At 36.1% G+C, this 14440-nt stretch overlaps 1 protein-coding gene across 14 annotated transcripts in view; it reads left to right on the top strand.

Annotated features, from left to right (window-relative positions):
* STAU2 (staufen double-stranded RNA binding protein 2) overlaps positions 1 to 14440 on the top strand; it is a 348991-nt gene that overhangs the window by 67530 nt on the left and 267021 nt on the right. For all 14 annotated transcript variants that reach the window (XM_030937273.1, XM_030937277.1, XM_030937275.1 and 11 more), the window contains one exon: positions 11202 to 11337. In XM_030937273.1, the coding sequence (XP_030793133.1) occupies positions 11202 to 11337 (136 nt within the window). The remainder of the gene's footprint in view (positions 1 to 11201; positions 11338 to 14440) is intronic.

The raw sequence follows: 14440 nt of genomic DNA, 5'->3' as shown, positions 1-14440 counted from the left end.
TTTTTTTTTTTTGTATTTTTAGTAGAGACAGGGTTTCACTATGTTTGGCCAGGCTTGTCTCAAACTCCTGGGCTCAAGCGATCCACTAACCTTGGCCTCCCAAAGTTTTGGGATTGCAGGCATGAGCCACCACACCTGACCTACTGCTTCTATTTTTATATTTCACTCGGCTCTCTAAATTTGTTTCAGCCCTAGGTAAGGTTAAATTCTTCTCCTGTGATCTGGATTTTTAGGTTCCCCAGTGAAGATGTGTGTTTGGAGGCAGACTTTCCCCCTCTCACACTTCGGGCACTCACAGTGTTTCATGGAGTAGTGGCTGTGCATTCTTTTGGTTTTCCTGGTATGTTCTTGTGGTGGTTCTTGGAGCAGAGTTTACATTGTGAGTCTCCACGTGCTGTTTTGTCCCCACGAGTGGGAGCTGCAAGTTAGTCCTGCCTGATACCCACCATTTTCTCCAGGTGACCTCAGTGAATCCATATGTCTCGCTATCTGTTGGGAAAGGCAAACCTGTATTTTGGACATAGTGTATTAATTGATAACATTAGGTTAATGGAATTCCTATAACTTTAGTACCTGCTATATATCCATTTTCTCATTCATTTGTTAACTGATTAATTCAAGTGGTTACCTTCTAGTCAATATTAATTTTGCCTTAGGCATTTTTGTTATGGAGGTTAGAAAAAAGATTTTGTGCCTGTCAACAATAACTCTAAAATCTATTTAATCATTGTCTACTTGCTTATATTCATAATCAAATCACATTGACACTTGTTTCACTCTCATGTGGTCTGTGCTAGGTTGGCATACTCTGTTCTTTCAAGGACTACTCTGCAGAATCCATGGCTTTCTGATTACAAGTCTCTTTGCTTCTGTTCAACTGATTGCCGTATTTATGAAGCTTAAATAAGCCAAAATATTACAATAGAAAAAAAAAAAACTTATTCTCTTCATTTTGAAGTTCCTAAAAGATTGTCTACATCTTTAATTTTTAAAAGCCTCTTTAGAATACTGGTTGATCATTAGTAGCATACCACCACCATGATTTATTTAACACTTGCTTTTTACATATCTAAGAGGTATACAACATTGTGCTTTTCAGTGAGGGTCTTACAATCTTACATATGAACACAGAACTGGATGGTAAAGATTAAGTGCCAAGTAGACAATAACAGCCATCAGTATTACAGGTAATGATAAACATGGACTGAAGTAGTTGAAGTAAGATACAGGTCTTGAACGAAAAGTAGGCAATTATAGAGGAGAAGAAAGAATATTATAGCCAGAGAGAATACTATGAGGAAGGGCTTTGAAGTAGGAATCTGGACAATGGATTTGGTAAAAAAAAAAAAAAAAAAAAAATTGTTATAGACGGTTTTTAGTTAGAGCAGGTAAATGACTAGTAGGAGGTAAGACTGGAGACGTAGTTAATGAATTGGGACAATTTGAATGCCAACTTTACGAGATTAAGTTTTATATGTAGTTGGGAGGAATTTATATTCATGAGTAGTGCATGATACATTTAAAGGAGTATTTTAGGAAGCTCAGTTTGACATGTAAAGGGAAGGTGGGAGATATTAAAAGCAAAGAAACCATTGCCATAGTTTATGGGTGAAGAAAGAAAGAGACTCATATACATTGAGTACTGTATGCCTCCCGCTCTGCAGGAGTGTTGAGAGTGGCATTTGGAATGGAACAGAACAAGCTGTCTAAGGCATATAATGTAAAGCAAGAGCAGTTTATTGTATGCTGAGCTCTGGGTCAAGTCCATATTTAGAGGATTATAGCAGGAAGTAAACCAGCAAGAGTCAAAGGAAGGAAACAGGAGAGTGTCTGAAAGGCCCCAGTGGAGATAAGAATTTCCATGGTTGAGTGTTGTAGTGAGCTGAGAGAATGAATAAATTATTTGGTGTAAACTTTTAAAATAAAGTATAATATTATATACAGACAAGGGCACATTACAATTATAGAGCTTGATGAATTTTTATGCTGTGAATACTTTACCACATGTTTTACTAGTGCTGTGGAAGCTTCCCTCATGCTCACTTCAATCGGTTAAACAACTCTGAAGGAAACCACTATTCTGATTTCTACCAAATTAGTTGTGCCTTCTTGTTGGAATCAGACAGTAGACTCTTGTGGTAACTCATTTTTCTCAATATTGTTTGTGACAGTCATCTATGTTGCATTTATTGGTACATTATTTCATTGCTATGTAGTATTCTATTGTGTAAGTATACCATAATTTACATATTCATTTTACTGTTATACATACTTGAATTGTTTCCAGTTTTGAGCTATTAGAAATGATACTACTTTGAACAGTATTCTTACATGCATACATTTCTCTTGGGAATATATCTAGGATTGGAGCTGTTGGGTCATAGATATGAATGTATTTGGTATTAATACATAATGTCAAAGAATGTCAGTTTACCTTCCCACCAGCAGTATGAGAGCTCTTCACATCCTCATCAGCATTGGATATCTCCAGCTTTCAAAATTTTAGCTATTATGCTGAGAAGTATAATAGTAATTCATTGTGTTTTTAATTTGCATTTCTCTAATAACGAATGCAGGTGAGCATCTTTTCATTTGCTTGTTGGCATTAGGCTAGCCTCTATTGTAAAGTGCTGCTTGGAATGTTTTTCCCACTTAAAAATCTGAATTGTCTGTTTTAAATTTTTTTCTACTTTTTATTGACTTGTAGGGTGCTTACATATTCTGGATTCATATCATTTGTCAGCTATGTATATTCCAAATATCTTTCTATACTCCTAAGGGTGCATTTTGGTGGATAGAAGTTCTTTTCAATGAGGCCAGGTGTGGTGGCTCACACCTGTAATCCCAGCACTTTGGGAGGCCAAGGTGGGTGGATCACTTGAGGTTAGGAGTTTGAGACCAGCCGGGCCAACATGGTGAAACCCCAACTTTACTAAAAATAGAAAAATTAGCCAGGCGTGATGCTGCGCACCTGTAATTCCAGCTACTCAGGAGACTGAGGCAGAAGAATCGCTTGAACCTGGGAGGCGGAGGTTGCAGTGAGCTGAGATTGAGCCACTGCACTCTAGCCTGGGCGACAGAGCAGAACTCCATCTCAAAAAAAAAAAAAAAAAAAGAAAATCTTGTTTAATGGAAGCTAATTTATTAATCTTTTCCTTTATGGTTAATGGTTTTTTGGTGTGCCATTTAATACACCTGTGTCTCCTACAAGTTTATGAAGATAACCTCATATTGGTTTTAGAAGCAGTATTTTTAGATCTTTACAGTTTAGATCTACAATCTGTCAGGAATTGAGTTTAATGTATGATGTGAGGTAGAGTTCAATATTTTTCTTCATTTTAAAAATATATGGACATTCGTTTAATCCATCACCATTTATTGAAAAGATAGTCCATTCCCCTCTGCAGTATTGTGGCACCTTTGTTGTAAATCTGGTGACTGTAACTCAGTACTGAGAAGTAATAGGTCTGTGGAGGAAAGATCCAGTCTTGACTCCACAGTGTATAGATGGGTCATAAAAAGAAGTTATATCCTAACAAGGAGTTAAGTTCATTTACAGCATGGTTGATCTGTTAGTAGTAGGGAATATATTACAGAACTGTTTTGCTTTCTCCCTTTTATTTTTTTTTAAACTATGGAAGTAATTTCAGATTTATATAAAATTTGTGGAAATAGTACATAGACTTCCCATGTATCCTTCACCCTTATTCCGCATTGATAGCATTTCTGAACCATCTGGGAATAAGTTGTAGACATGATGTCCCATTGCCCCTTAATATTTCAGTGTGTATTTCTTAAGGACACGTACACTGTTCTATCAGGAAGTTAACTTTGATCCATATTACCATTTAATCCACAGACTCCATTTCAGATTTCATCCGAGTCATCCCAAACCTAATCATCCCAAACCTTTACAGCTCCAGGATCTAATCAAAACCATGTGTTGGCCGGGCGCGGTGGCTCAAGCCTGTAATCCCAGCACTTTGGGAGGCCGAGACGGGCGGATCACAAGGTCAGGAGATCGAGACCATCCTCGCGACACAGTGAAACCCCGTCTCTACTAAAAATACAAAAATCTAGCCGGGCGAGGTGGCGGGCGCCTGTAGTCCCAGCTACTTGGGAGGCTGAGGCAGGAGAATGGCGGGAACCCAGGAGGCGGAGCTTGCAGTGAGCTGAGATCCGGCCACTGCACTCCAGCCTGGGAGACAGAGCAAGACTCCGCCTCAAAAAAAAAAAAAAAAAAAAAAAAACCATGTGTTACATGTACTTAACATTTCTCTTCATTCCACTTCAATCTGTAACAAACAGTTCCTCAGTCTTTCTTACCTTTTATGACCATAACATTTATGAAGAGTACAGAACCACAGAGTTTGTAGAATGCCCCTCAATTGAGTTTGTCTGGTGTTTCCTCATGATTTATGCATTTTAGCATGAATACCACAAAAATGACTTGGACTTACCTTAGTGCTTTGTATCAGGAGACACCTGAGATTGACTTGTCCCATCGGTGATGACTTTTGTCATGTGGTGAGGAGTAGGCCAGGCTTCTTTGCTGTAAAGTTAATTAATCTGTATGTTTTGTTATTGAATAGTAAGTGATAAGTATTTTCTGAGGAGACATTTTGTGCCTGTGTGTGTGTGTGTGTGTATATATATATGTATGTATAAATATTCTGCTCCTCATCAAGCTTTCTTTCGCCTTCCAGATTTAGCATCTGTTGATGATTCTTGTCTGAATCTGTTATGACCCTGAAGGTTGCCAAAGGGGGATTTTAAAAATTCCACTTTCTTTTTTATATTTGTTAATTGGCATTGTACCCAATTAACTTTTGTACTTTTGCTTTTCCCTCATCTTTTTGTTTGCTTATTTATATCACTCTAGCCTCTTGGATTCCTGTTCTACTTACAGGTTTATAATTTGTTGCTATTGTTATCTATTTTGTTGCTTAAATTATTCCAGGTTTGGCTGCTGGTACAGACCCTCCAATTGACTCTTTTGCCCTTTTGATATTTCTTCATCATGCTGTGGACATTTTTATTTTCGGGCATAATAAAGTGTTGCTAGGTCATCTTTTATTTTGCTTGCCCCAGCCTTGGAGCCAGCCATTTCTCCATGGAGCTCTGGTTTCTCAATTAATCACTGGTTTCTCAGTTAATCAATTTATTTATTCAACAAATATTTATTCAGTGACTGCTATTTTCCTGGAATTTTTTTTAACTTTCTACAGAGCTGTTCTAAGTGTTAGTAACATGTTCCTTTTTGAAAACTAGTTGTAGCATTTTGTTTTACACTCCACATATAGGAATCTGAAATTCTTACGCACATTTGTACTCCTTTTTTTTTTTTTTTTTCTGAGACGGAGTCTCGCTCTGTCGCCCAGGCTGGAGTGCAGTGGCCGGATCTCAGCTCACTGCAAGCTCCGCCTCCCAGGTTCACGCCATTCTCCTGCCTCAGCCTCCCGAGTAGCTGGGACTACAGGCGCCCGCCACCTCGCCCGGCTAGTTTTTTGTAGTTTTTAGTAGAGACGGGGTTTCACTGTGTTAGCCAGGATGGTCTCGATCTCCTGACCTCGTGATCCGCCCGTCTCGGCCTCCCAAAGTGCTGGGATTACAGGCTTGAGCCACTGCGCCCGGCCGCACATTTGTACTCCTAATTAGCCTTTTTGTATTTATCACTGGTAAATATAGAAATTTCCTTTAATATATCTAAGAACCACAAAAAAAATTGATGGTGTGTTTATAGTGTCAACACAATAGCCTTGGCCGGTAGAGGTGGCGCACCCTGTTATCCCAGCGCTTTGGGAGGTTGAGGCAGGAGGATCACTTGAGCCTAGGAGTTCAAGACCTGCCTGGGTGGCATAACAAGACCTTGTCTCAAAAAACAAACAAACAAACAAACCAAAAAACCCAAAACAAAATAACATTATAGCCGTATAATACACAAGACACCCTATGTGATGATTATCTTTATGAAGCCTGAATCCAACTCTCACACACTCAAAATAATAGTATTTAACGTTACTTGGAGGCATCTCATAGTTTGAAGTTACTCTGTAAATGTTTTCTATGAAAGCATTATTGTATATATAAAGTACTTATATTGTATATATAAAGTATGCACATGTGGGGGTGTCAGTCTAGTTCTGTGTGAAAGAGATGGAGATACTTTGCTTTAGGAGTTGGAAATCTTTCAGCATGGTTTTTGCTCTTCTGCTTCTCTTCTACTTTCCTTCACTAAGACCAGTTTGTAACATTTCTAAGAAAATGCACTTTAGTCTTCCTTTCTAATGAGGAATGTATATGAGGTTATTTATTTAAATGATATAAATACAACACTTTTATCTATTTTAAAATACAATTCATGGTATGAGTGGCAGACAGTACATCTCAACAGTGCATTCAAATCACCTCATTGGTGATTTTCATACATATTTCTTATTTTGCCTTCCTTAAATGATGAAATCTTTCAAGCTTTTCATTTTCTTATTTTTTCCCATTTGAATCTTATGCTATTTGTGACTGTGTGATTATTGCAAAGTAGAATTCAAAGTGACATAAATCTTGGACAACAGATTAGCATGTTAATTAAACTGAAATCTTTATGAAATCTAAAATTTTAACTTTTAAAGGCATAGACAGCTCTGGTGTTTAAAAAATACATTTGGAAAGCTGTTAGGCAGTTTCTAATAAAGTTAAACATAAACCTACTCTGTGACCCAGCATTTTTTTGTTGTTATTTTTTTTTTCCTCATCTAAAACTAAAAGACTTATTAAAGAATGTTCAAGGTAGCTTTATATATAATAGCTCCAAACTAGAAACAACCCAAATGTTCCATCAACACCAAAATACAAATCGTGGTATTTCATTCGGTAGAATACTATTTAGTGATTTTTTTTTTTTTGAGATGGAGTCTAGCTCTGTCGCCCAGGCTGGAGTGTAGTGGCGCAATCTTAGCTCACTGCAAGCTCCGCCTCCCAGGTTCACGCCGTTCTCCTGCCTCAGCCTCCCGAGTAGCTGGGACTGCAGGCACCCGCCACTACACCTGGCTAATTTTTTGTATTTTTTAGTAGAGTCAGGGTTTCACCGTGTTAGCCAGGATGGTCTCGATCTCCTGACCTCGTGATCCGCCCGCCTCGACTTCCCAAAGTGCTGGGATTACAGGCATGAGCCACCGCACCCGGCCTGTTTAGTGATTTAAAAAGCTTAAAATACTAATATATGCAAACAAAATTATGTTGAGTGAAAGAAGCAAGATGGAAAGTGGTGCATGTTTAGATGTGAAGAAGAGACAAACAAATCTATAATGCCTGAAGTCAGAATGGGTAACCTGGGAAGGTGGATATTGACTTGGAAAGAGGCTGAAGGCACCTTCTGGGTAATGGAAATGTTCATATCTTGATCTGACAGTAGTCATAAGTGTTTACATATGTACTAATTCATTGAGCTATATACTTAAGGTTTGTGCATTTTACTTAGCCTGGAGTAAAATTCTGTAAGAAAGAAAGAAAAAGAAAGAACAGAGAGTCTCTTTAGGCTTGACTTTGATTTGCCGTTAAGTGTGTATATTAAATTAGGGATTTGGACTAATTGGACTTAATATTCATTAGGTTAACTTTTCTTTGCTGTTCTTCTTTCCTCCTCCTCGGCTATCTTCTTTCTTGCTTTATTTTTCCCTTTTTCCTTTTCTTAACCTTGATTTTATTCCTGATATTATACTCTTCAGTGCTTTCACATTAATTCTTTAGAAATGAGATGAGCAATGTGTTGACTCTTGATGGGTTGCTTATAATCTGGATGCCAATTTTACATTTGTGTCAGTCTCTGCCTCCCCTTGGCTGGTACTTTATGCCACCCCAGTTTCTTTGGTGCAATAAGTGGACCCATTTTTGTATGTAATGAATGGGATCTTAAGTGTGTGGTACAAAGGCATGATTCAAATGAAATATTACAGAATTTACAATGAATTTCACTTCCTGTAAAAGCTTTATATTCATCTGCATGATTTGTTAGAACATATATACATATGTTTTACTAAATATGCTTTTGGTACTTAAAATATTTTGACATAATTTTACATTTTTAAAAAAATTATGGCATTTTTCGAGTTTTACACAAGTAAAGAGAATAAGATAGTGAATGTCCCTAGGACCCCTCACCAGCTTCAGCAATTATCAACTCACTGGGGCTGGCCAGTCTTGTTTCTCTTCTGTCTCTCCCTGGATTACTTTGAAGCAAATCTCAGATATATTACTTCATCTGTAAATGTATCTTTAAAGATACATACTGCATTTTAAGATAACTCTTAAAAAACTAATCCCAATATCAAGCAAACAAAACAGTAACTCCTTAATAATAAAAAATATCTAGAGTTCAGATTGACTCATTAAAATTAAAAAATTTTATGACTTTTAAATTTTGACTCATTAAATTAACTTTTATTTAAATAAAATAAATATTTTGACTATTGACTCATTAAAATTGAGTTTTATTCTTATTGACTCATTAAAATTAAAAAAAAATATGTTTTTAGAGACAGGTCTCGCTCAGTCACTCAGGCTAGAGTGCAGTGTTATGATCATAGTTCACTATAACCTCAAACTCCTAGTCTCAGGTGATCTCTTTGCCCCCTTCCCCCAATGCAGCCTCCCAAAGTGCTGGGATTATAGGCATGAGCCACCATGTCTGACCTCGCTTTTTTCATAATTCATTTACTTAAATAAAGATTAAAATGAGGATTATTTATTACATTTGGTTGATAACATCTGTTTAGTTTGTTTAGTATTTTTAAGATACAGAATCCTTTTTCATCTTTATTTTTCTACATCGATTATTTGTTTAAGAAACCAGGTCACTAGTCCTTTAAAATTTCTATGGTTTTGCTGATGGTATACTTGTGGTGGTGTACGGTCTATTTGCCTGTGCCCTGTATTTCTTGTAAACGGATAACCTAGAGGCTATATAGATTCAGATTTGAAGTTTTTGGTAATTGTTTTATAGGTAGTTTTGTCTACTTCCTATTGTACTACATCAGAAGGCATTTAATTTCTTGTTTTTATTTTGTGATTTTTAAGTAGATCAGTAGGTCCAGTTATCCTAGCCTGGTTCATCCATTATCATGTTTCCCATAAAGTTCCCTAGTTGGTCTAATGGTTGTAGAAGCCTGCCGATGCTCATTGCTGAGAAGATCCATTATTTTATCAGTAGTTGCCAGATGGGAGGGTCATTTCTTCTGCATTTATTAGCTGCAGTCCTTCTAGCTAACAGATGAAGAACATTTCCCTCATTATCTGTTTTCTCTGAGTTTGATTATTCTGTAAATTCAAGGTAAGTATTTAGTTCTTTCCCTTTATTTGTCAGTATCATGCTTGGGAAGCAGCCATTTCTTCAAGAATTGTTGTTTTTTTAAAAAAATTGGGAAATGATAATGATAAAGCAAACTGGATTCTGGCCATCCTCATTGTTTAATGGATTGGTTATGGCTTTTAGGCCTCTTAAGTGGATATTTAAGCTAGGAAATACCTAGTACTTTTTTTTTTTTTTTAAGAGAAAATACATCATGAATTCATTCTGATATTTTCAGTTAGGATTTAAGACTACAGGGTTTTATGTAATGTATTTGATTTTATATTTGTGTCTCTTTATACTAAAAATCTTTGTTTCTGACATTAATTCTTTAATCTGTTTTGTGTGTGTGTGTGTGTGTGTGTGTGTGTGTGTGTATGTATATATATAATAATTTTGTAATAGCAATTGCACTGAGACAGGGACACCAGTATTACTAACAGCATGAATACTGAAAACAGTTTATGATTTAATTGCAGGGTTTAAAAAAACTTTAGAATATGTGGTTATTTGACTGTATTTTAAAGTTATTTGAAATAACTATGTTTTGTATGATTAGGGCCACCAATCTGATTCACTATTAGCTTTTAATTGCTTCATTTTCTTTTTAGAGATTACGTTGTCTCCATTTCTATTTAATTTTGTTTGACTTAAGTAAAAGCATATTACTTGTTACTAACAATGTGATTACTGAAAACAGTTTAAGATTTTTTTTTCTCTTTAGGATCTCATGGCTATTTTACAGTGTTTAAAGTCTTTTGAAATAATTCTCTCTGTGGTTAAGTCACTGTAGATAGATGTAGTTTCAGTTTTCTTTTGATTTTAGAGATTGCTCCCCCACCCCTTTTGGATGAAATTTTGATTTCTATAATTATGCAAAAATATCCATGTTTTCCAAATAAAATCTATGAAACAGTGTACATTCAGAGACACACAGCTTCCATTCCTAAGTAATTTTTTTTTCTCTTTTAGTTTTGGGTTTATTCTTTAAAAAAAGTAAGCAAATACGTATTTATATTTTCATTTTCACCTTTCTTAGACAAAAGATAATGTAAAGCACACACTATTTGGTACCTTGCTTTTTTTCATTTAATATTATACCCTACACGGTTAAGGTATAACCTCTAAGGTACATTAAGTGAAATAAAGAAAAAAAAGCAAGGTTGTAGTAGTCTTTCTCCTTTATAGCTGTTCAGTGTTTTATGCTGTGGACGTTTATATAACTGTTGCTGCATTGATGGTTGTTTGGGTTGTTTTCAGTCTTTTGCTTTTATCGATAATGCTGCTTGTACGTGTCTTTAATATTTGCTAGGAATACATTCGATGACATTTTTCTTTCAGGAAGCATTGCTTATATTTACTCTGTTTTGTTGGTTATAGAAAAAATTCAAAAAGCTCTTTTCATTAGATAAGTCCAAGAACCACTGATGACTTTATTGCCAATGCTTAGTTATTTAATTACGAAAGTATAAATAAAAATATTCACAGATGATGTTTTTAATGATTCAATACATGCAAGCTTTCTGGGGTAAGTAATGGTGAAGTTCAGTACTTTAAAAAATAATATTCATGGTTAGCAATCTAAGAATCTTCTTTTTATTATGTTTTAATAGTAGTGATTGCACACTCAATTTTGTTGTCATTAATGTACAGAAAACATTGCAAAATCCCAAGATTTTATTAGAAGCAATATTCTTGGTTTTTTACTTTGTTTATGCAGTTTCTTAGAAAATCATACAGGTGGTCCATCCATTCTTACCTTCTTCCATGGTAATTAAGCATAGTATAAATATAACTTGCATGTTTTATTGTAAAGATATTTCACTTGTGTGCCTTTAATGTTTTTTTTTTTAAACAGGCAGTATAACTCCAACTGTGGAACTGAATGGGCTTGCTATGAAAAGGGGAGAGCCTGCCATCTACAGGCCATTAGATCCAAAGCCATTCCCAAATTATAGAGCTAATTACAACTTTCGGGGCATGTACAATCAGAGGTTTGTATGTCTTTTTTGGTTTTGTTCTTAATTATTATGCATGTTGTAAAAGTTTCTCAAACTCAAAAGAATATTTCATTGTAAATCTAATTGACCTTGGGCATTTTGCATGGAATTTAGATAAAGCAAGTTCACAAGGAATAACTTAAAAAAGTACCAGTTTTAAAAAAAAACCCAGTTTTCAGGAACTACTTTTTTTTTTTTTCCCCTACCCCTACAAACGTAAAAGATCTGAAGGAACTAGTTTTTATTGTGTCATGAGGGCCCTGTATTTGTTGCAGGGAAGACTAAGTCTTAAAGTCATTTCACAGTTTATAGTGTTGACTTCCCAGTTGACTTTCTCATTCATTTACCAGGCAGAGCTCAGTTTTTTTCTTGATTTGTCTAAATACATTAATGAACATGAATGTTTGTAATTTATAGGGAAAAAAGAAAAAATGTAAATAGTGTAATCCTAGAATTTGCTGCCTTTTATATTTTCATGTACTTTACATTCTTTTTTCTTTGCATTTAAATATATTTAACCAAGTAGAAGTTGTCCTTTATGTGCAATTTTTGTACTACTTTATGAAGGTGTGATAGACATACAGTAAAATGTACAAATCTTAAGTATACCTCTTGATGACTTTATTTTATTTATGTATATATGTATTTATACTTTATTTGATGACTTTTTACATACATATATCCTCATGTGATCACCACTCAGATCAAGATACAGAATGTTCCCATCACCTCTGAGAGTTTCCTCAGACCTCTTTGTCCTTGGCACACCCTTCTCCCAGAAATAATCACTCTTTTATTATCATCGACTAGTTTTTTGCCTGTTAATGAACTTTTTATAACTAGATTCATACAGTATTTATGTGCGTCTGGCTTCTTTTACCTTGTATAATGATTTTCTTGTTTTGGGATTCATCCATGTCGCTTATATCTGGGTTTTGCCCTTTTTTATTGCTGGATAGTGTACTTTGTATGGATATATCATAATTTGTGTATCTTGTATATATAATACAGTGCTCTCTTTTCACTTAATATATTGGCCATTTGTCAAATATTTAAGAATTTTTTTTCTTTTTTCTTTTTTTTTTTTTGAGATGGAGTCTCACTCTGTCACCCAGGCTGGAGTACAGTGATGTGATCTTGGCTCACTGCACCCTCCGCCTCCCTGGTTCAAGTGATTCTTGTGCGTCAGCCTTCCAAGCAGCTGGGATTACAGGCACATGCCACCATGCCTGGCTGATTTTTGTATTTTAGTAGATATGGGGTTTCACTATGTTGGCCACGCTGGTCTTGAACTTCTGACCTCAAGTGATCTGTCCACCTCGGGCTTCCAAAGTGCTGGGGTTACAGGCGTTAGCCCCTGTGCCTGGCATGAAATATTTTTGATGGCTACATAATGCTTCATATGGCTTCATAAGTTATATAAATGTATGCCTATTTTTTTATCTAGGTTGTTCATGCCCTGCCCCCCCCCCCCCGCCACTTTTTTTTTTTTTTTGTGAGAGGGAGTCTTGCTCTTTCGCCCAGGCTGGAGTGCAGTGGCGCAATCTTGGCTCACTGCAAGCTCCGCCTCCCGGGTTTACGCTATTCTCCTGCCTCAGCCTCCTGAGTAGCTGGGACTACAGGCACTGGCCACCAAGCCTGGCTAATTTTTTGTATTTTTAGTAGAGACGGGGTTTCACCGTGTTAACCAGGATGGTCTCGATCTCCTGACCTCATGATCTCCTACTTCGGCCTCCCAAAGTGTTGGGATTACAGGCGTGAGCCCCTGCGCCCGGCCTCATGCCCCCTTTTTTGTTAAGATAGCTGCAGTAAATAATCATTATGTAAATCTTTGTTCACGACACTGATTATTTCCTTCCTTATATTACTATAAGGGGAATATTCTTTAAAAAGAATAAAGCATTGCCCAATTGCACTAAAGTTTGTACTAATTTCTTACAGTATGTGAGGATGCTTATTCTACTCTGACAACACTGAGTTAAAAAGGTTTTTGTCTTCTTTGATAGTTAAAAAGTAGTTTTTGTTTGTTTGTTTTTTGAGATGAAGTCTCACTCTGTCACCCAGGCTGGAGTGCCACGGCACGGTCTCAGCTCACTGCAACCTCTGCCTCCTGGGTTCAAGTGATTTCTGGCTAATTTTTGTATTTTTAGTAGAAACGGGGTTTTACCATGTTAGCAAGGCTGATCTCAAACTCCTGACCTCAAGTAATCCGCCTCTCTTGGCCTCTCAAAGTGTTAGGATTGTAGGCATGAGTCACTGCACCTGGCCATCAAGTAGTAGTTTTTAAAATTCAATTTTATTGATTATTAGCGAGGCTGAACAGTTTTTTTTAGATGTTTGTTAGTTATTTATCCTTTTTGATTTGTCTATTTTAATTGCTAATTTTTATTCCATTGCCTCACCAGTTTTCAAATGTTTATGTATTGAGGATGTTAACCTTCAGTCTATTTTATTTGTTGTAATTTTCCTGCTTTAAAAAATTTGGCTTTTAATTGTGTATTTGTTTTTAATATCCTATAGTTTTAAAATTTTATGTGGTCTAATCTATTGTTTTTTCTTTATTTCTGTCACTTCTTTTATGCCTAAGAAATTCTTTCCTACATTTGATCAGATATTTGCTGATGCTTTTGTTATGATTTTGTGTATTTACTGATATGACGTAGGTATGTAGAGAAAATATTTATTGAGTCCATAAATAATCTGATACTTTTTGGTTTCTTGCTTGCTAGGGGAAAAATTAGCTTTAATTGTATCCGTTTAAAACTTAGTCCTACTCAATTGTAAATAGTTCCTTTAAATATTGTTTAGGTTATCTAAGAAGAATTTGCACACTGTATTAGACTTCTGCCCTTACCTTTTCCTCTCAGGTATGCCTGGGGGAGCTGTCTGTATGCTAGGAAGGAAGAGGCACCTATATACCTCACCTCTGTAGAGGCATCTTGTGTTGTCCTTTAGTTCCTCTCTTCTTTGTGGTCATGTCCTTTGTCCAACAGGCATGGAAACTTGGCAGTTGGTGGTGTCTGGTGCATTTTTTCTCCCTCAGGTAACGCTTCCAGAGTGTATCTACCATCTTCCCCTTGCTAACTGGCCTAAACCC

Source organism: Rhinopithecus roxellana, chromosome 9, assembly GCF_007565055.1.
Source record: "Rhinopithecus roxellana isolate Shanxi Qingling chromosome 9, ASM756505v1, whole genome shotgun sequence".
Taxonomy (NCBI): Eukaryota; Metazoa; Chordata; class Mammalia; order Primates; family Cercopithecidae; genus Rhinopithecus; species Rhinopithecus roxellana.
Note: the sequence above shows the minus strand (reverse complement) of the source record. Positions and strands in the feature narration are given on the sequence as shown.